We start from the raw sequence: 19,292 nt of genomic DNA, 5'->3' as shown, positions 1-19,292 counted from the left end.
AGATCCGGGGTAGCTTGGCCTTGGATGGTCCCTGGGTCCACACACTGAAGGATGTGGAAACATATAAAACAGCCTGGTGGCGCAAGAGAAGGGTGAAGATAAGGATCTTGCTGTTTTCTACCTGAAATCTGTGTATTTCAAACCTGTGCCATCCTTTTTCTCCTAGTTCATGCTTGTTTCATTCCAAATGATATTTTAGTTAAAGAACTTCTACTAAAACACGAAAGAAACATGAGACCATGGTAATAAAATCTAAATGATGTAGAAAGTTCTGGAATAAGACCTGTTTCCTACTCTGCTCCTAATTCTTGATCTTGCTCCCCGAAGGTGACCACTGCTAGCCTTAGGTAGCCTTCCAGAAAATGCCTGTGGTCGCATCCCATCCTTCAAGCCTCCCCTGGGTGAGCAATGACCCTCAGGGACAAACCACAGAAGCTGTGATGTGCCACTAGCTGCTGAATATGAGCATCATTCAGCACCCTGGTCCCCTGAGATTTCCCAATTAGTGTCCCCTCCACACTGGTCCTAGCACACCGTGGGTTCTTACAGTTTAGTTCTGCAACTTTAGGGTCCAGTGATGCAGGGCCAAGCTGATCTGATGGCCCTGTAAAGAGTGTCCCAGCTACATGCAGCCTCTGCTGACTCTTTGCTCTCTGGGGCCTGTCTCATTACCGAGCTGACGTTTACTAGTTTGGCTGTGACTTCCTGCCTCCGATCCTCTGGCATGAATTTCTACTACAGTAAGTGATGATTTTTTGCCTGTTTGTGTGGAAGGACTACCAGAAAGATCTTATGAATGAATGAATGAGCGAATGAATAATCACACACTTTTTGCAAGCATAACCTATGGCCCTGATTCAGAATTAGTCAGGTAGGTGGTTCCAGGGAAGCCCTGTGGGCCAACCCCATTCCAGAATCTTCTGAGTCCCTTTCCTGTGGATGAAGCTCATGGTATTTTTGTGGCCAGTGGAAAGTGGACATCGTGACGTTGTCAGAAAGCTCCTGATTTCTGGTGCAGCCTGCCGATGAGGACCGCTCACCACGCAGGCTGGACGCCACGCGGGGTGTGGAAGGGGCTTCGGAGTCATCCCCTGTTTTGCTCTGGGTGGGGCTCTTAGTGGCTCCTACTCTGGTGGCTTTAGTAGGGACCAAGGGGGTGGATTCTAGAGGAACTCACATGTTTCCAGGCTGTCTGTTCCTGCTTGCTTCTGCATTTGCCTCTGAGACTGGGACCTTGAGGGTATGGCTCTCTGTTACAAAATTATCAGTCCTTTGGTTCCTTCTTTTAAAAAAGAAAATCAATTTTTGTTGTGCCATGATGAGTAAAAGGCCTTGTTTGCATAATGAAAGTTAGATATAGCTTCTCCTTGGGGCTTGGTGAGATGACTGGATGGACAAAGGCGCTGGCTGCCAAGCCTGAGGATCTGAGTTTGATTCCTGGAACCTATGTGGTAGGAAGAGAGAACTGACTTTCAGAAATTGTCCTCTGACCTCCACACAGATAAGCATACAAACACACACAGATGAATTTTTTCATTTAAAAAAAAAAAAAAAGCCACCTTTCCTCTTCCCCAAAGATAACTTCAAGAGGTTCAGAAATGTTCCCATGTATATTTTAAATGATAATAGGATTTCACATCAAAACTTACTCTTTGATTTTAATATTTTTTTTCTTTTCTTTTCTTTTTTTTTTTTTCTGAGATAGTTCAAGCCCAGAGATCCTATGTGGCTAAGGATAACCTTGAACATAATACCTCAGGCATCTTTTCTCACTTCCATTAAGGGTGGTTGGGGTTTACAAAAAGCAGAAAGGTGTGCCAAATGAGACAGTCCTGGGAAGAACATAAGTCCTGGGTTCCTCTGACGAGAGTCTAGGATCCACCCGGGAAAGTTCCTTTGGCTTCATCTGTGCCAGTTGGATTGAGGAGATGTTTGTCTGCTCAGCTGGGGATCATCAGCCATGCAGGGGATGGAAGCCAGGATGGTTCCTGTCTAACCTTAACATTCCATGTGTCTTCGGTCAAAGCCTCAGTCGAGGTCCAGAATAAAGCAGTACCCAGCAGCCCACAGTCAGACCAAGGCAGTGTGTGGTCATACCCAGGCACAGCCTTCACGAGGGCTCTGAGGAAATTTTCTTCCTCGGGCATCCACCAAAGGAGAGACCGTGTGTTTAAGAGATAAACACTGTGACATAGGCTGCTACAAACCAAGGGGCGTGAGAAAATAACTTGGTGAAGCCTGTGTGCTGCCAGGTGGGAGAGGGTCCTTCCCGTGTGGTTCTGAGTGACGGTCTTTCCCTCAACTCTTGGTCTCATGGGTTCACTGGCCTGCTTACTGGAGCTAAAGTGACAAGAGCCAGCCCATTTTCACCAAATGGTATGTACATCATCAAGTTTCAGAAGGACTGGAGATGAAGAATGACCTCCCAATGCCCGGGCCTTGGGTTCCCTTGAATGAAAGACCTTTGAGTTACCGGAATGCCCTTGCATACCCTACAGCTCTTTCCTTGAGATCCCCTTTTTGCTTTTTGGAGGCAAAGGCAGTGGGAGAACTCACCTGCTAGGTATTTGTGAATCCCTACTGCTGATTCCGTTTGGGATTTGTTTTTATTTTATGGTGCTGGAAATGGAACTTAGGACCTTGTCCATGCCTGGCCAGCACCCTGTATTTGAGCCCAGCCTGCATGTTAGTGAATCTTAGGAGCACAGCGTCAGTCTGTGGCCTGAGCAGGACTAAGGAGAGCTTCTTCATCCAGGGCTCCGAATAAGGAGGGGCAAAAAGATGGTAATGAAGCCTGTGGGGTCTGTCTGCACATTCTTAAGTGACTGTCTTTAAAAATTAAGATGAAAAGAAGAAATGCCATGATTAAACTTCTCTAAATATTTTTATGGGGAAACCTGATCTTTCCTGTGACTTTTCCTTTTGGTCCACTTTTTTTTTTTTCTTTCTTTTTTTGGCCTGGTTCCTTCCCCTTTCTTTGTAAGAACTGAAGCTCTGGCTGGGTCCCAGCTCACTTCCAGGCTCCTCAGGTAGAGCCAGGATTACATCTGCCTCTTTGCATTTTGTATCCAGGTTTCGGCTGAGTCTAGCTCCTCCATGAACTCCAACACCCCGCTGGTGAGGATAACGACTCGGCTGTCCTCTACGGCAGATACCCCAATGCTAGCAGGGGTCTCCGAGTATGAGTTGCCAGAGGATCCGAAATGGGAGTTCCCCAGAGATAAGTGAGTACTTCTTCTGTGCATAGCCCCACTGAACGCTTAGCTATAAATGGGAATATTGGATTGACATTTTCTTTTCATGGCCTTTAGCTGCAAAGGTCTTACTCTGACATTGTCAACAGGAGTGAGATTGTGTTTCTGAATAACCAACTCCTGGAAAAAAGAATTAATTTTTTTTTTTTTTTACAAAATTCTGCCTAGTAACCAAGCAGGATGGCATGTGGTTATCATTGTTTAAGTTTCTAGACAATTCAGACCGAGTTAGGTGGAACAAAAATGGAGTTATGCAGTCTTTAAAACAGAGCTGACATTCCAACTTCTGGTTACTAGACATTGCCTTAAAGATCTGGATTTTTTGTTGTTGCTGTTGTTTGTTTTGTTTTTATTTATTTTTTCGAGACAGAGTTTCTCTGTGTAGTTTTGGTGCCTGTCCTGGATCTCGCTCTGTAGACCAGGCTGGCCTCGATCTCGCAGAGATCCACCTGGCTCTGCTTCCCGAGTGCTGGGAATAAAGGCATGTGCCACCACCGCCCGGCTTTGTTTTGTTTTTAATAGTTATTCATGTGATATTGGGCTGAAAAGTTTCAAATCTGGCACCTGATACCTGAGTTCTATGGTTTACAATACTTTTGCTTATTGGTTGATAGGGAGGTATCTAGTTATGAGCTGAGCACAAGGTTGCCACGCAGGCTTGGATGGGCATTCCTAGGAACTGTTTGTCTCTCGGCCCAGCCTGAATAACTCCATGTAATTTGGCCTGGGCCTGGGCTGGATTTGAATTCCAGTTCTGCCCATCAGTGGCTGGGCAGACCTGAGGGATTGACTCAGTTCTTCTGAGTGTCTTGCCTATAAAATGAGGGTCACGGTCTGCACCTCCTGGGACTGAGCACAATTCTCGATGGTCAGACTCTCATGTTTATGTGTGTCTTTGTAACCAGAGGCCTTTGAACTGCAAACTTGAGTGAGATGGTGTGTTTAACAGAGCTGGGGGTGCAGATGGTAGCCCACCAGCCTCTCCCCTCCAGGTAGAGAGCAACCCTAGCTCCAGGGAGTGAAGCTCCCTGGAAGGCTGGTGGCTTCCTTCTTGTAGGATTAGAGTCTAAACAGCTTGAGAGCAGCAGGAGGTAGAAATATTGGCTCTTTCTGCATCAGATACACATGAGTAAGCTCTCGGCTTGCTTGAAAACAACTAGCCCACTACTTTGACATTTGCAGTGTCTTCCTAAGATTCTGTGAGTGCTTTGTTTAAAACACACACACACACACACACACACACACACACACACACACACACACACACACACACTGTGTGTGTGTGTGTGTATGTATATACAGAGATTCAGGTACACAAAGATAAGATTTCCCTAGACTGGATGGCCAATTCTAACAGGAAGGGGAAGGAGGCTTGGGCCTCACTTGGGTCTTTGAGTCATACAATTCCAGGCATGTTGGTTCCCAATTTAGAGATTTTCACATATACCCTAATCCAGGGCTGAGTTACTGTCTATGTAGCCTACAATTTATGTCAATGGAAATCATTTCCAGCTTATTTGTGCACTATAAAATAGAGTGAAAAGAGCATTCATTCATTCCTTTTTTCATCCATTCAGGGTCTGTTTATTGGACATTTTACTGGTGAGGTACCAGAGAAAGCACAAAGAACGATTTCTTTACCTGCAGACTTTTGAGAGAGGAAGAGATGTTTCTCTCGACCCCTGCCAGCCTCCTAGCTGTGTATGATTGTATAAATAGCTGGGTTCATGTGCACATTCCTGTGTATACAAGACTGAATTGGGGAGTTGTGCTCATAAGTTAGAAACTTGCAGCATTCAGGTTGAGTCTGTATTTTTGGCCACCTGTGACACCAGTCAACAGTGCGAGTCTATGTTGCCCAGCGGCTCCCACTCAGGGGTACCTAAGTGTGGAAAATCTGAGCACTGTGCATTTCCAGGCGGTGTTTAGCACAAATGTAGGTGGAGCAGGTTTCCAATGAATGAAGGCTATTTAGAAGCGGTTTATTAGATTGGAGGCAGAAATTACACAAAGAGAGGTTTGTTATGCTTGTAACGGGGCAATAGGACATAAATTAACCATTTTCCAACGCAAATGTTTATTTTCTGCCAAGATGTTCAATTTAATTTTATTTCTGGACTGAAAGGGGATGCCTTCAGCATAGCCCTTCATTTTCTTTCTTTCTTTCTTTCTTTCTTTCTTTCTTTCTTTCTTTCTTTCTTTCTTTCTTTCTTTCTTTCTTTCCTTTCCTTGAGCTTTTAAAAACATTGTGTACTTACTGTAAATGCTGTATACTGAAGACAGCTTAATAATTGTCTGTACTGTGCTTATGTTTAAAAAAAAAAAAAAGCACACTCAAGCTGGAGAGCGATCTCCATCATTAAGAGTGGGTACTGGTCTTGTAAAGCACAGAGTTTAGTCTGCAGCACCTGTGATGAGAAACCTCCCCGACCTGTAACTCCAGACCTGGGGGATCTGATGTATCTGGGCTCCATGGGCACCTGCACTCACATGTCCATACCCCCTCCTCAGAAACATACACACACACACACACATTAATAAAAATAAATATTAAAAAAATAACTCAAAATAAAAACCACTCAAAAGTATTCCGAAGACTTCCCTATGAATACCTGAAACATTGGCAGGCTATTTATCTGACACGCAGAGAACCTTTATGCTTAAAAATGTAATTTGTGCATTTTTCTTTCTATTTTCTTCCTTGTTTATTTTGGGTAGTAATAAGGATTTCCAAACTTATGTCAAAAAAATATCTGCCCATTTTTTAGAAGTTGCTTTCAATGAGAAACTACAGATTCTTTGCAACGTGCTGAAGAGTCCTGTCCTGTAACTTGGCAAGCAGTGTAACCATAAAATCTACTGGTATTGCATAATAGTGATTTGAAAGCTGCCACTTTACGGGGACAGAAAATAAGAGCAGCCTTTTGCATTTTTTTTTCCTCTGCACCATTTTAAATTACAAATATTTAATTGGCTCAAGACCAAAAGCTCCTCACAGTTGGCACCCAGGGAAGCTGACCACCTCGCTAGCAAGGACACCTTTCCATAAAGCAAAAGAAAATAAATGGGGAGCACAAACGTGAAATTTAATAGCTGCTCCAACAGTAATTGACGTTCTGGAAAAACGTCACTAAGAAAATACCCCGTGTGTGCATCAAAGTCTCATTGGTTCCATATGCATGCCGCTGGAAGATTTTTATATTTCGTTCTGGAATTTCCCTCCCCTGTGCCCCTCCGCCAGACGCTCCGCGCTAATCCCCCATTTACACATTTAGGCTGACGCTGGGCAAGCCCCTGGGGGAAGGTTGCTTCGGGCAAGTAGTCATGGCTGAAGCAGTGGGAATCGATAAAGACAAACCCAAGGAGGCGGTCACCGTGGCAGTGAAGATGTTGAAAGGTGAGTGGGTGGATGGGAGGGCAGGGAGGGCCTTATCGAGAGTGTTCCTTTGTGACATGTGAACTCTGCGATGATGTGGGGTCAAAGAGCACATACTTGACCTCGAGGTTGAAGGGGTTTCAGGATAAATGAGCATCTGAGACAGAGGATTTACCTTGAGCTCTGTGTGCTTAGAAAAGAAAAGCCAGTTTAGGAGCAAGTGGTAGCTTGCTGGGCCCAGTTATTCTGACTGACTCTTAATGAGAGGTCCTGATTGATTCTCCTCTCTTGTGTATTCACGGGCTTAGGATGTTTCGGGGTTGGGGTGGGAATGTTGATATGGTTTGATATGGTAAATTTGGGACCCAAACTTTAACATACAAATAAGGAAAGGTAGGTATTGGAGTGGGAAGAAGGAGGGGCCAGGAAACAGAAAGCCACGTTTTGTCTGCCAAAATGTGGATCTCAAGAGTCACTTAGAAGCCAAAAAGGAAGGATAGGGGCTGATGCAGAATCTCAGGGATATGTAAGCAATAACCTCAGGATATACAAATGTCCTTTTTTTTTTTTTTTTTTTTTTTTTTTGGTGGGAGCCTGAATGTTTGCATACAACCTTTCCAACCCAGCTTGATGCCCAAGGAACTTAAATTACTTTTTACTGTTAACTTATCCTTGCATGGTATTCTTTTATATGAACAGTTAAAAGGAAAGGTCACATTATATATCCTGTTGTGGGAATCTCAGAAAGATTTCGTGCCCAGTGTTTCCCCAGCTTGTCGGCAGAGAGGTCTGTCCTGTAAGTGTAGGATGTTGCACGTGCTCAGGAGTTAGGCCATTTTTTTCTTTAGTAGGATGCTTACCACATCCCTCCCTGCTGAGAACATGAAGACAAGAAAGGGTCGGAATACCACTCATTCATTTTGTCTTCTTAGCTATTGACCTGAGATTCCCAGGGAACTCGGATGGTCCTTGCTGTGGAGGTTGATACCACAGAGAAGATAACAAGTATCTGGCTAGCAGGGCAGAGGCAGCCAGCCCCTGGGACCTGCTGGGAACTGTGGGGTAGGGAGGACCAGGCATTACACAGTTTTCTATAGGACTCCTGGTTTTGAGATCCATGGGGCTGTTGTAAAAAGGAAGGTTTAGGGGTTGGCCCTCTTCTTTAAGCACGATTGTCCACTATCCTTTCAATCATGGTGGGAGGACATTACCCCCAAAGCCTTCTCAGATTCTTTGTGACAACCAGAGTATGGCTAAAGTCTAGGGAAGGCAGCATGCTCAACTATGTGTCTACTGGGTGCTCTCTTCCCACCTCCCTTCCCTCTTCTCCACGTAGGTGAGGATAGAGCCATGCCCCTATTTCATTTTTTAAGCTGGATTCAGCCCTTATCTTTTTCTTTTAGCTCAGATTTTTTTTTTCTGTATTGACTTAGCTCAGTGGTAGACTGCCTGAGTGGCATGCACGTGGAGCCCTAGCACTACACGGAACAAAATGACAGCTGAGGAATTAACTTTAAGGAGGGCACACTGGAAAGGGTCTTAGCGCTTATTAGAAGCTGTGAGCCCGTGTGTGTTGGGCCTCTGCCATGCATGTGAGATGTGACTTGTACTTCTCTTTTAGGGTGGTAATTGGGAGTATTGAGAAGGCGTTTTGCTCACTCAGACTATTTCTTTATGCATACACATTTACAGATGCACTCCTGGCCTACTTCCTGGGCCTAACATAAGCTAAAGGTTGTGTTCAGAATTTTTGCTCTGTAAAAACAAATTTTGTAGTGATTCCCAATGTTCCTCCTATGGTTTCCTCCCTATTGCTCTTGGAGTTGTTGGGGGGCATCAGGAAGTTTGATGTGTTCCGAAAAGTATCTTAGATACATCACAGGATGGGGTTAGTTCACGATCAAGAACTTTGCTGTAAAAGACTTGGCCTTAGTGCTGGGGGCCTAGATTTGGTCCCAACTCTGACCATGTGACCTCTTTGATAGAGCAGGACACTCCCGTGCCTCAGCTTTTTATCTCTTCACTGATTAGATGGGAAAATGTTTTCGGTTCTAAAATTCAGCTCCATGGTGTTCTAAGAGTTTGATGGTTGAGAGATAGCCTGGGAGTTGGGAGAAGCCAACTGATTTATGATTCACCTATTTCATGTTCCTAGATGATGCCACAGAGAAGGACCTTTCTGATCTGGTGTCAGAGATGGAGATGATGAAGATGATTGGCAAACATAAGAACATCATCAACCTCCTGGGCGCCTGCACCCAGGATGGTGAGTAGGAGGAGGGGGTGTGTTCTGTTCCATTCACACACCGCACTGCTGGCCAGCAGACTTGATCTAGAAACAACCGTGCTGTCAGGTTTCTGCTCTTAGGGCTTCTCAAGACCATATATTCCCATCAGACATGTAGTGCACACCTATCCCAGCACCCAAGAGGCTGAAACAGGGGGATCACAAGTTGACACCAGCCTGGGGTACATAATAAAATTGTCTCAAAAATACAGAAAAGTAGAGGCTGGAGAGATAGTTCAGTCAATAGAGGGCCGGCCTTGCAACAGCATGAGGACCTGTCAAATCCGTATTTAAGTTGAGTTTTTGTGATCCTAGCCCGGGGGAGGTGGAGAAAGGTGGATCCCAGAATTACTGGACCCCGAGCTTAGCCTTCTCAGTGAGTTTCTGGTCAGTGAGAGGCCCTGTCTAAAACACAAGGTTGTCCTCTGGCTGCCACAGATAAGCACACATACCCGCTTGTGTACCCACGTATACAAATACAAACAAACATATGCACACATACATACACACATTTTTTTTAAGTCACTTTTATGACTTTACCCTTGGGAAAATGTTACCAGCCACAGATGCACAGCAGGTCTGTGGCTGCCCCTGGGGGTTATGGGAAGTTGGGCATGGGGGCTGTTTTGGAAAAGGCTTTCTTCTGATGCTTTTGTTATGTGAGGGGCCAAGAGAGATTTCTTAAAATAAGACCAGTATGTTTTGCTTGAGAAGTTCTTCCCTTAAAATGGGGACTGAGGAATCCTGTCTTGCTGTAGGCAGCAGATGGCTGAGCTCTCGAGAATAGCTTTACAGAGAGAAAGTGGAAGGAAAGAGCAATCTCCCTCGGGGAACGATTCCCTGAGTGCTCTCAGGAGTGCCGACTGGCGCTTTAGAAATCAATCCGACAGTAATTGGGGACCTGAAAAATGCTTGTGCGGCTCCTTTAGGTGTGCGGGGATTGGAACCTTCTCCTCCAAAGGGCAACTGTAGATATTTTAGACTTTTGTGGACCTGTGGTCCTTGTTACAAATACTCATCACTACCATCATATTGGAAAAACAGCCTTTATGATACAGATATGAATGGGCATGGCTGTGGGACAATAAAATATGATGACTCAGACTGGTGTTGGGCAGGACGTGGCCTGGGGACCATTCTTTCCAGCCCTGGAGTCCACAGCATGCTCTGGCTGTTTGAGCCATCTAAATTCTCATCTTTTATTTCATCCTACAAACTTAGTATTTACTTATCGTTACAATATATGTGTATGCGCGTACACACACACACGCACACGCACACGCACACGCACACAGAATGGTTCAAGGGAATTGGAAGGGTCAGGCTTCTGATGGCTGTTGCTTTCCCAGGAAGACAGAGCAGTGGTTCTGAACCTGTGGGTCATAACCCCTTTGGGAGTCAAATGACCCTTTCATAGGGGTCACATATCAGATAGCCTGCATATCAGATATTTGCATTACAATTCATAGCAGTAGCAAAATCACAGTTATGAAGTAATTACGAAAAGGATTCTGTGGCTGGGGGTCACCACACCATGAGGAACTGAATTGAAGGGCTGTGACATCAGGAAGGTTGAGAAGCACTGAAGGGCACTGGCCCGAAAGTGACTGCAACTCTGTCTTATTTCCTTAAACCTTGGGAAGTTATCATGTTGATCATCACCATTTTGGAGAGATTGGAAATGGGGGTCTTTTTTTACCCATGCCTTTCTGCTTGATAACAGCAGCGAAAGGTAGGGCTGTTGCCAAGTGACAGACTACCTGTCCAGCACTTACCGAGTGTGTTCAGGGTTCTGGGTTCGATCTTCAAACACTCCAAAACCATAGGAGGTTGAAAATGGCCGAAAACTTTGCTGAGTCACCCAAGGGTGGTTCCTGCCTTCACTGCCTTAGGGAGCTTCTTTTCTCTGTCACAGGGCCACTCTATGTCATAGTTGAATATGCCTCGAAAGGCAATCTCCGGGAATACCTCCGAGCTCGGAGACCACCTGGCATGGAGTACTCCTATGACATTAACCGAGTTCCTGAGGAGCAGATGACCTTCAAGGACTTAGTGTCCTGCACCTACCAGCTGGCTAGAGGCATGGAGTACTTGGCTTCCCAAAAAGTGAGTCCTTCCCATTCTGCTTGATTGAATGCAAAAGCCAGTTAAGTCTTTGAAGAAGCTGGGCGGTTCAGACATGTTCATTTGCTTGATCAAGTCCTTGCATGTCTTGTACAACATGGAAAATATTTGTGGTGTTGTTCATATTCCAGTTTAATGGACTCTTGAACGGCCAGAGCAAACACATAACAACTTCAGGAGAGTGGGCTCTGTTCCAAGGCAGGGCAGGTGGGATGATCCTGGGCTGATGGGCTTCATTCGGAGTGAGCTTGGGCCATAGACTTGGGTGTTAAATTTAGAATGATCAGCTTGATGTGGAATTAAATGATCTGAGAATGGAGATTGAGCACAGGAGTAGTTTTGACATTGAGAGTCTGGGATTTCTGTTTATTTTGTCTCGTTCGGTGATCCTGTGGTCAGAAGTTGGCCAGGTCCCCTGAGGTGAAAGGTTGGCATTCCAAGCAAGCCACTCACAAAGGAACTCAAAGCATTCCAGTTATTCTGGAAGGTGTTAGGCAGGTGCTCAGAGTTTTCGTGGGTATTTCTGAGGACCTAGGACACCCTTCCTCAATCCCACACAGGGCACGAGGGTGCTGTGTGGGCGGAGATGGGCTGGCTCCTGCCTGGAATGGAGCTTGCTGCATTTCCATCATCCTTAACTCCTCAGGTTGCCAGAGACAAAAAGGATGATCCCCTGGCGGGGCGCTCCTCTGTCATTTGGAGCATGGGCTACTTGAAGGGTCATAAATCTGGATTCCTCCAGGGGTCTCAATAGTGTCAAGAGTGAATGAGGTGACCTGTGTTGGAAGGTGCAGGTGGCGGGCACTCTAGGGCTAGATGGTCCTGAGCCCTGCTCTCCATCGCCTGGGAACAATGGCTTAGAGTTATCATGTGCTCTGAGTTTTGCATTGCTTTATTTTATTACTTTTTTCTATTTTCTTTAGAGTTTACAGCTTATAAGTTTTCTTTTTCATTGTTTTCTTATAGCATCTATAAAACCTCCTAACATACAGGTTTCAAGAAGCCAAATTTGAGCAGTTTCGAGTGTTCTGATTTTGTACATGTGTATGTGCACATGGTGGGGAGGGGGTTGCCCTCAAGAAAATCTTTGCCATCAAGAAACAGACAGACAGATATAAAATGTGAGACATTTGACAAGATACCAGTTTAGATTATCTGTGTCATGCCTGTTTAAAAAATACTGGGAGAGCTGGGGATATAGTAGAATGCTACTGCCCAGCATGCATGAAGCCCCGGGTTCAATCCCCAGCATTATATAAACCATGCATGGTGCTACAGACCCATAGTCCCAGCACTCAGGAGACTAGAAATTCAGGGTCATCTTCAGCTAAGTATTGGGTTTGAAGCCAGCCTGGAAGACATGAAATACAGACACACAGGCAGAGACAGAGAGATAGATTTGATTAAAGAGGCTAAGAGACAAAACAGCCTGATGTAGAGGTGTGACAATCCTAGACTGGCTCTTTGGAGTGGGAGGTAAAGGCCAGATCTTACTGTTAGTGACTGATCCTTGAACATGGACTGTATCTTATGTAACACTACTATGTTCAAGTTGGGTTTGGACTGGGGTAACCATGGCATTGTGTTAAGATGGGGGATGCATAGTTGGGATATCTCTTACCCCAAATTCTTAAAAACACCAGAGTTAGAGTTTTAGGGTGAGTTTTTGTAATATTTGCTTGTACTAAATGAAACCCAAGTCTGTTAAAATCAACTGTTTTCTATGAACTAGATTCACATAGCCAGAGGGTACCTTTACATAGTATTTTTAATGATTTTGTACATAAAACAAAGTTTTGTGATCTGGAATTTTCCACCCATGGCATCCTGTCAACACTGCGATGATTTGGATTTTTGGATTAGGAAATGTTAAGGAACCAAGATGTGAAGTAACTGTGATGCTTGCAGCTCACTTCTAAAGGGATCAGCAGTGAAAACAAGCAGATTGTGTGCTTATGCATGTGTGTGTGTGTGTGTGTGTGTGTGCTTATAGAGTTGTACATGTGTGCATTTGTGTGTGTTTATGTGTGCATGTATGTATGTGTCTACAGGTATATGTATATGCCTGTATGCGTGGGTGTGTGTGTTTGTTTTTTGGTGTGTGTAGGCTGCACACAGAGTAACTGAATGAGCATCATAAACAAATCTGGCCAACGTGGAAAGCCATGGCACTATGTCACTGTGAAATGTTTGGATTATTTCACATGGAAGCCTGGGCCAGGCAGTCAGCCATAGGCAGCCTGTTAACTTCTCTAGGCTTGGTCGCTGCTGGAAGTCCTCCTTGGTGGGAGATGGGGGAAGTGTTTGTATGCAGTATGGCTTGCAGCTGATGCAGAAGTGGTAGGAGAACCACCTCTTCATTTTCTTCAGTCCCCAGGATTCACCAGGTGACTGTTCTCTGGGTTGGAATGTCCAGTGGGGTGGCCAGAACAGATGTCATTCTTGATTTCTTGAAACAAGAGTTAGGAGTAACAGTAGGAAAAAATGCCAGTAAATGTGAAATAAAAATAAGTACATAAACAGCTAGAAACATTGTGATAAAGCCCTACTTATTCAGGGCCTTACGGTGCCAGGCCAGGGCTGGCCCCTGGGCTTGGCTCTTGGGGCTGTACAGAGCTATCAAGCGTGAGTATTAGGGCCAGGTGTGTGCTTAAAATTTGCCCTTGTATGGCACATTGGAAATACCGAGTTCCTCTTTGGGCCAAACTTTTATCAGGTCTTAAGACACTGAAAAGAAATTGGTAGTTGGAATTTGGGTACATTTTACTGTCATGTAATGGGATGATTAGGTGAGGGGAAGCAGGGAGATGAAAGACAACTCCTGATGTCCAGCTTGAGAGACTAAATGGTGGTGTAGCTTCCCAACATGAGGAAGACCTGGGAGCCAGGAGGCAGGACAGGAAGTAATTTCAGTAGAAAATGCAGAGCTCACATTGGAGAGCTGGTTAAGGGAAGGTGTCAGCCAGCAAGCCATAGACTGGAGCTCAGCCCTGAGGCCTGCACGTCATTAGGAGACCAAAGGGTGTGACTTCGATTATGGTGGTGAACTAAAGGGAAGATGAGATGAGGGAGGCTGAGAGGCCAGGATGCCATTCTTGGGTACCACAAAAAGGGTTTCTGGGCTGAAGTTGAGGTCAGCTGTGTATCCCTGTTCGGAGTCGGGGAGGAACATGCTGTTCCCTGTGGTCACAGAATTAGTGGAAGTTCCGCACTGCCCCAGTATTGTGGATTTGAGGTTTCTTGGTTCGCAGCCGCTAGGTAAAGTGGAGCAAGGGCTGTCACGTGAACTTTGAAAGGGGAGTGGGTACATTTGGGGGTTGCAGAAGCAGTGGGGAGTAGGATTGTCCTCACAAATAAGATGGTGACCATTGTAGTTCCTCTTGTTAAAAATTGCCAGCTACCGCTTGGGAGCCTATATCGCCTGTCACAGCGCGTGGCAAGCATCCGACACCAAGTGCATCATGGGTACTTAAGGTCATCCACCATAGATTGGCTAGGATCCATTTATGGAGAAGAGTGCCAGGGATAGCTAGAGCATGGTGGGGATGCTTTGTACCCAGGTAGACAGAATCACTGTTTTCTGTGATAAGACCTATATGTTCATGGGGCTAAAGGGGGAAGGACTGGTTCCAGACCTGGGTCCCCCGGGCCTCTGCCCAGGCACACTCTGACCTCAGGGCTTTCCTGATTCTCTCCAGATCCAGGCAGATCCATAGAGTCCCTGCCCCCGGCTGTGGTTAGTCACACTATGTGGCTGTCTCCATCAGTTTGCAGAAGAGCCCAGGGTAGATGATTCTAAGTGCGTCTCTGGTTAGCTGTGTTGTCCTAACCTCTCTAGCTCGTGCCCGTCTGCAGTGAAGGCCCTGCAGAGGTATGCGAGGGTGCTGGATGAAGATCTTAAGAATGCTTCCCTGAGGAGGCATCACTTCTAGAAACAAAGAGCAAGTTCTAGAACGTGAAAGAGGAGGGAGTGGGGGAGTGGTGGGCCTCAGAGGTGCAGAAGGTGACAAGGGACGGCTGGTGTCCCAGAACTCTGAAAACAACCCAGAGGACAGCTCTGGGGGTATTCAGATGAGGCACCGTGACTGACCTCAGGCCGCTGACATAGCTGTGTGGGTAGGAGGTGGAGCCAGCCAAGGAAAGAGACAGTATGGCACATAAAGTGTTTATAAAAATCCTTGCTATTTCTAGTTCAAGGATATTCATTTTATTTAAAAGCAAGCTCCACATCCCTACCTGGGACACCAGTCTCATAGGTCACCGTGAGAATTAGATAAGATGCATGTGGACCAGCTCCCTATCTTCATCAGGGGTATTGGACTTCCTTTCCGTAAGAACCTGTGGGGAAACCTCCCTAGGGCCTACATTCTGTAGACAGTAAGTACTCTAGGCCGGAGAACAACTCAGACCTCTGTGTGCGGTAGGATTTGGGGATTTGGCTCGCCTTTAGCTATTTTCTTCTTGAGCACGGGTTCCCGGTCTTCTGTGTAGCCCTCGGTATTTCCCAGCGCCCTGGGATACAGAATGAGCGAGATGGTAGCAGTAGCCTGTGGCAGCCTCTCGGTCCCTGTTGAGCCTCGATGTGTGGTCGGAGCCCCCTGCAAGGAAAGCCAGATTCTTCTGACCACTCGGCTTGCCAAACAGAGAGAACACATGTCAGCGGGAGCACACACCACCAGGAGAACTTGGCCGGGGCCTTGGAAGTTGAATTTGAAGAGGCCTCCAACCCGGTAATGCGCTCCAGCCCAGGCAGAGCTCAGGCAGCCCTGGGAGCTCTCACATTTCCCACTCCGAGTCTGGCCGGGGACATGCAGACTTGGGTGGCTTGCTGCTACCTCATCTCTGATCTTGGCCCACCCACACATGCAAGTGAACCCCGGGGGTGCTCGGGCATGGGTGAGGGCAAAGCTAAAATTCCTTATTCATGTTTCAGAAGCAGTTAGGCTAGTTCCATTTTTATGTGGTCATTTCATGGAGTGCTTACAATAGGTCATTCCCAGTTCGCTCAGCCAGTGGATGAAATCTCTCGGCTTCGGGTGATCATTAACCTTGATTCGTAACCTATATAAAGGCGTTTGAGGGTGGTGCTTGCTTCTTTGTACCACATCTCTTCTAAAAATAGAGGTGGGTGATCCGGGGTCCTATTTACCGTGTAACTTAATGAAATTGGAGACTGTTAAAGTACAGTTGAAACAAAATAGCCGTGGATGGCCTGGCCTTCGTAAATAATAGTGACCAAACCTCCCTGAGACTGGTTACTGTTGAGACAGTGCACCCTCCCATCAGATGTATCATAACAAGCAGAGATGTACCAGGTCCTGATGTATGTGCAGACACAGCTTAGCCCCTGCACAGGCTGGCCATTGTAACAGACTGCACTGAGAATATGGACAGACGGACATTGGCTGGGCAGTGAGCCAGGAAAGGACATGCTGGACTGTGTCTGAAGCACATGGTGTATGCGGCATAAAGGGGGAATCCAGAAAGCCACTGGGCAGTTAGCGTAGCAGTCCGGGGTTGGGGGTTGGGGGGAGGGCAGTGACCGCAGCCTGGCCTCAGGGATGAGCCGTGGAGGACAGACTTTGGAGACATCTTAGAGCTGGAATGATCAGGACTTGAGTGTAGAATATGGACCTTTCTGTGTAAGGACCAAACAGGATAGGAGTCGGGGAAGTAGACATGTTGACTTTGAGATGTCAAGAGGGCATTACTGTCTGTGGAAATGTCCCAGAATGACTTGACAATGAATCCTCCAGTCTCCGCAGAGGCCGGGATGGAGGTAGAGGTTTGTGACTGCTTTGTGTATCTAAGAATTGATGCCCCAAGGATAGATGAAACACAAACAGCTTGTAGCAGTTTCTTTGCTTTGGAGGGACAGGGGAAAAAGAGAGTCAGCCCAAGGCTCTGCTAGAGAGTGAAGCAAGGGAAAGGGGGATGGGGGCGCTGCAGTAGAGGCACCATTTCTAGAAACAGACATCCTCAGTGTCCACCTGCAGAGAGGGAAGACGTGCGGGTCTTAGAAGAGGCCAGTTGGGTCTAACTGGGGGCTGTCCTCACACAGCCTAGAGGCAAGGGTGGGAAAGACAGACACCACTCAGGGAAAGGAAAGACAGAAATGACAGAACTAGACCTTGCGAAGACCCAGTGTTTGTAGGACCTGAGGTCACATTGGTGGAGAAGTGACAGGATGAAGAAGACAGTTGGAGTTGAACCCAGTCATCTGAAAGTTGGACTTTTGCCGACTGGAGAGAGCAAGTGTGGAACTCGAGGAGTTTTGAATGGTATCTGATGTCCAGTTTGTGTGAAACTGTAAGAGACGCACTGGTGTTGTGGGGCACTTGCAGATAAAAGAGAATGTGGTGATGTAATCAACCTTTCCTGACTCAGATGACCAGGGCCTTTGTTTGTTTATTTAAATTAGGATGAGTGATGATTGCATCACATTTGGGGCTCTTGACAAGGCTAGTCAGCCTGTTGACTTTACAGCCCAGTATGGCTCTTAAAGTATTCTGCACCCAGTTTTTGACTTGGGATGTGTTTTCTGTCTTGCTTTTTTTTTTTTTAAAGAGTCTATTTTTCTTTTGATTCCTAAAACACATAAGGATTATTTCTCTCTCTTCTTCCTTGATTGCAGTGTATCCATCGAGATTTGGCAGCCAGAAACGTGTTGGTGACAGAGAACAATGTGATGAAGATAGCAGACTTCGGCCTGGCCAGGGATATCAACAACATAGACTATTACAAAAAGACCACGAATGTGAGTGTGTGACGTCACACTGAGGGTGGGGCCAGGAAGGTTACAGAATGACACAAGTTTCTCAGCGGGAGAGCCGTGGGGGCTTCCCTCCATACTTCATTTGGTAGTTTTTGCTTAACTCTGCATCACCCAATTTAGGCGACATCTGAGATAGGTTTAGTATATATGGAGCACTCTTTTTCACAGAATAACAACCAGTAGCCTCGGAGGCTTTGTAACGGCTCTCTTAGGAACCTTCATAATTGGGGGATGGAGAGATGGCTCAGCTCTTCAAGCAAGGACTGGAGCTTGGAAGTTTGCTGGCTTCAGTTTTGACTAAGAGGCTATCGGGGTATAGCTGTGTGCTAGGGAGACAGATGATAATGAGAATACAAAGAAACGGCACTCCGACACCATGCATCATAGCCATTATTTAACAGAGCTGGTTGGAGCTTATTTCTACCCGTAGTGATAAACTGATGAAACCCATTAGAAAGCCGTCTCTTCCCTCAGAAGGTAAGGTAGATACCTGGGAGCGGTGTATTAGGGGAGCATGGGCTGCCTACCACTGGGTGCTAGGTGGGTGCTCAGGTTTGGAGCCCAAATTCAAGACAGGTTAGAATAGGGAAATGAAGAAAAGACAGGGACCTAAATCTACTTTTCAGACCTGGTTCTTGGAACCAACCAGGAAGTCCTGACTTGAACTGAGACCCTTTTTTTTGTTTTGTTTTGTTTTTAATTTTTATGGACAAGCAAACAGAGGTCCCGTGCATGTCACCCCAGTAATTTCCTCCACATACCAACAAATGCACAGACTTGTCTCCCTCCACACATGTGGGAAGGTCCTGCAAGACCTAACCAATCAGTGCAGCTCTTAAGTCCTTTATTTGAAATTTTGACAGCATTAGAAAGCCAGGTGTGGGAGGTCAAAGGCTGAGGCAGGAGGACTGCCAAGAGTGTGAGCCTGTCCTGGGTCAATTGTAAGTTGTGGGCCTGCCTGGGCTGCAAAAGTGAATCGGTATTCTGACAGAGCCCGTGGCCCTGGTGGGCTTCTGCAGTGCTCCTGTAAAACCTAGGGGTGTCTACATTTTCTTACAGGGGCGACTTCCTGTCAAGTGGATGGCTCCTGAAGCTCTTTTTGACAGAGTTTACACCCATCAGAGTGATGTGTAAGTAACGACTGTCCTTGGCGTCTATGTGGGTTGAGTTGTAGAACTACTTAGGTTCTACATGTTGGTAGAGGGCATAGGTCTCAGATGGCATCGTGAGTTTATGGTAGATTGGTACCCAATGTTTGGTTCCTGATCTGCCTACCTTTGGGAGGTGGGGACGCCGTCCTCCTGCCACAGTGGCAGCACCCTGCACCCATCACAGGTGGCAGATGCTCACTCACCACACTCGGTCTCATTTGTCAAGTGGGTGGTATGCTCTGCACTCCCGTAAGGAAACACTCTTAGCTGAGCCTGGAAGTGTATGTGTTCGTCCTAGCCCTCAGAAGAATCACAAGTTCAAGAC

At 46.2% G+C, this 19,292-nt stretch overlaps 1 protein-coding gene across 15 annotated transcripts in view; it reads left to right on the top strand.

The window, feature by feature from the left end:
- Fgfr2 (fibroblast growth factor receptor 2) overlaps nucleotides 1-19,292 on the top strand; it is a 108,857-nt gene that overhangs the window by 80,644 nt on the left and 8,921 nt on the right. For 8 of the 15 annotated variants that reach the window (XM_076553653.1, XM_076553649.1, XM_076553640.1 and 5 more), the window contains 6 exons: nucleotides 3,074-3,224; nucleotides 6,530-6,651; nucleotides 8,786-8,896; nucleotides 10,833-11,023; nucleotides 17,676-17,798; nucleotides 18,876-18,946. In XM_076553653.1, coding sequence (XP_076409768.1) covers nucleotides 3,074-3,224; nucleotides 6,530-6,651; nucleotides 8,786-8,896; nucleotides 10,833-11,023; nucleotides 17,676-17,798; nucleotides 18,876-18,946 — 769 coding nt within the window. Of the gene's footprint in view, nucleotides 1-3,072; nucleotides 3,225-6,529; nucleotides 6,652-8,785; nucleotides 8,897-10,832; nucleotides 11,024-17,675; nucleotides 17,799-18,875; nucleotides 18,947-19,292 lie in introns of all 15 variants that reach the window. The other 7 variants (XM_015995892.3, XM_076553664.1, XM_076553644.1 and 4 more) reach the window with 1 other exon arrangement.

This window comes from Peromyscus maniculatus, chromosome 1 (assembly GCF_049852395.1).
Source record: "Peromyscus maniculatus bairdii isolate BWxNUB_F1_BW_parent chromosome 1, HU_Pman_BW_mat_3.1, whole genome shotgun sequence".
In the NCBI taxonomy this organism is placed as follows: Eukaryota; Metazoa; Chordata; class Mammalia; order Rodentia; family Cricetidae; genus Peromyscus; species Peromyscus maniculatus.
This window is presented reverse-complemented; position numbering and strand designations above follow the sequence as displayed.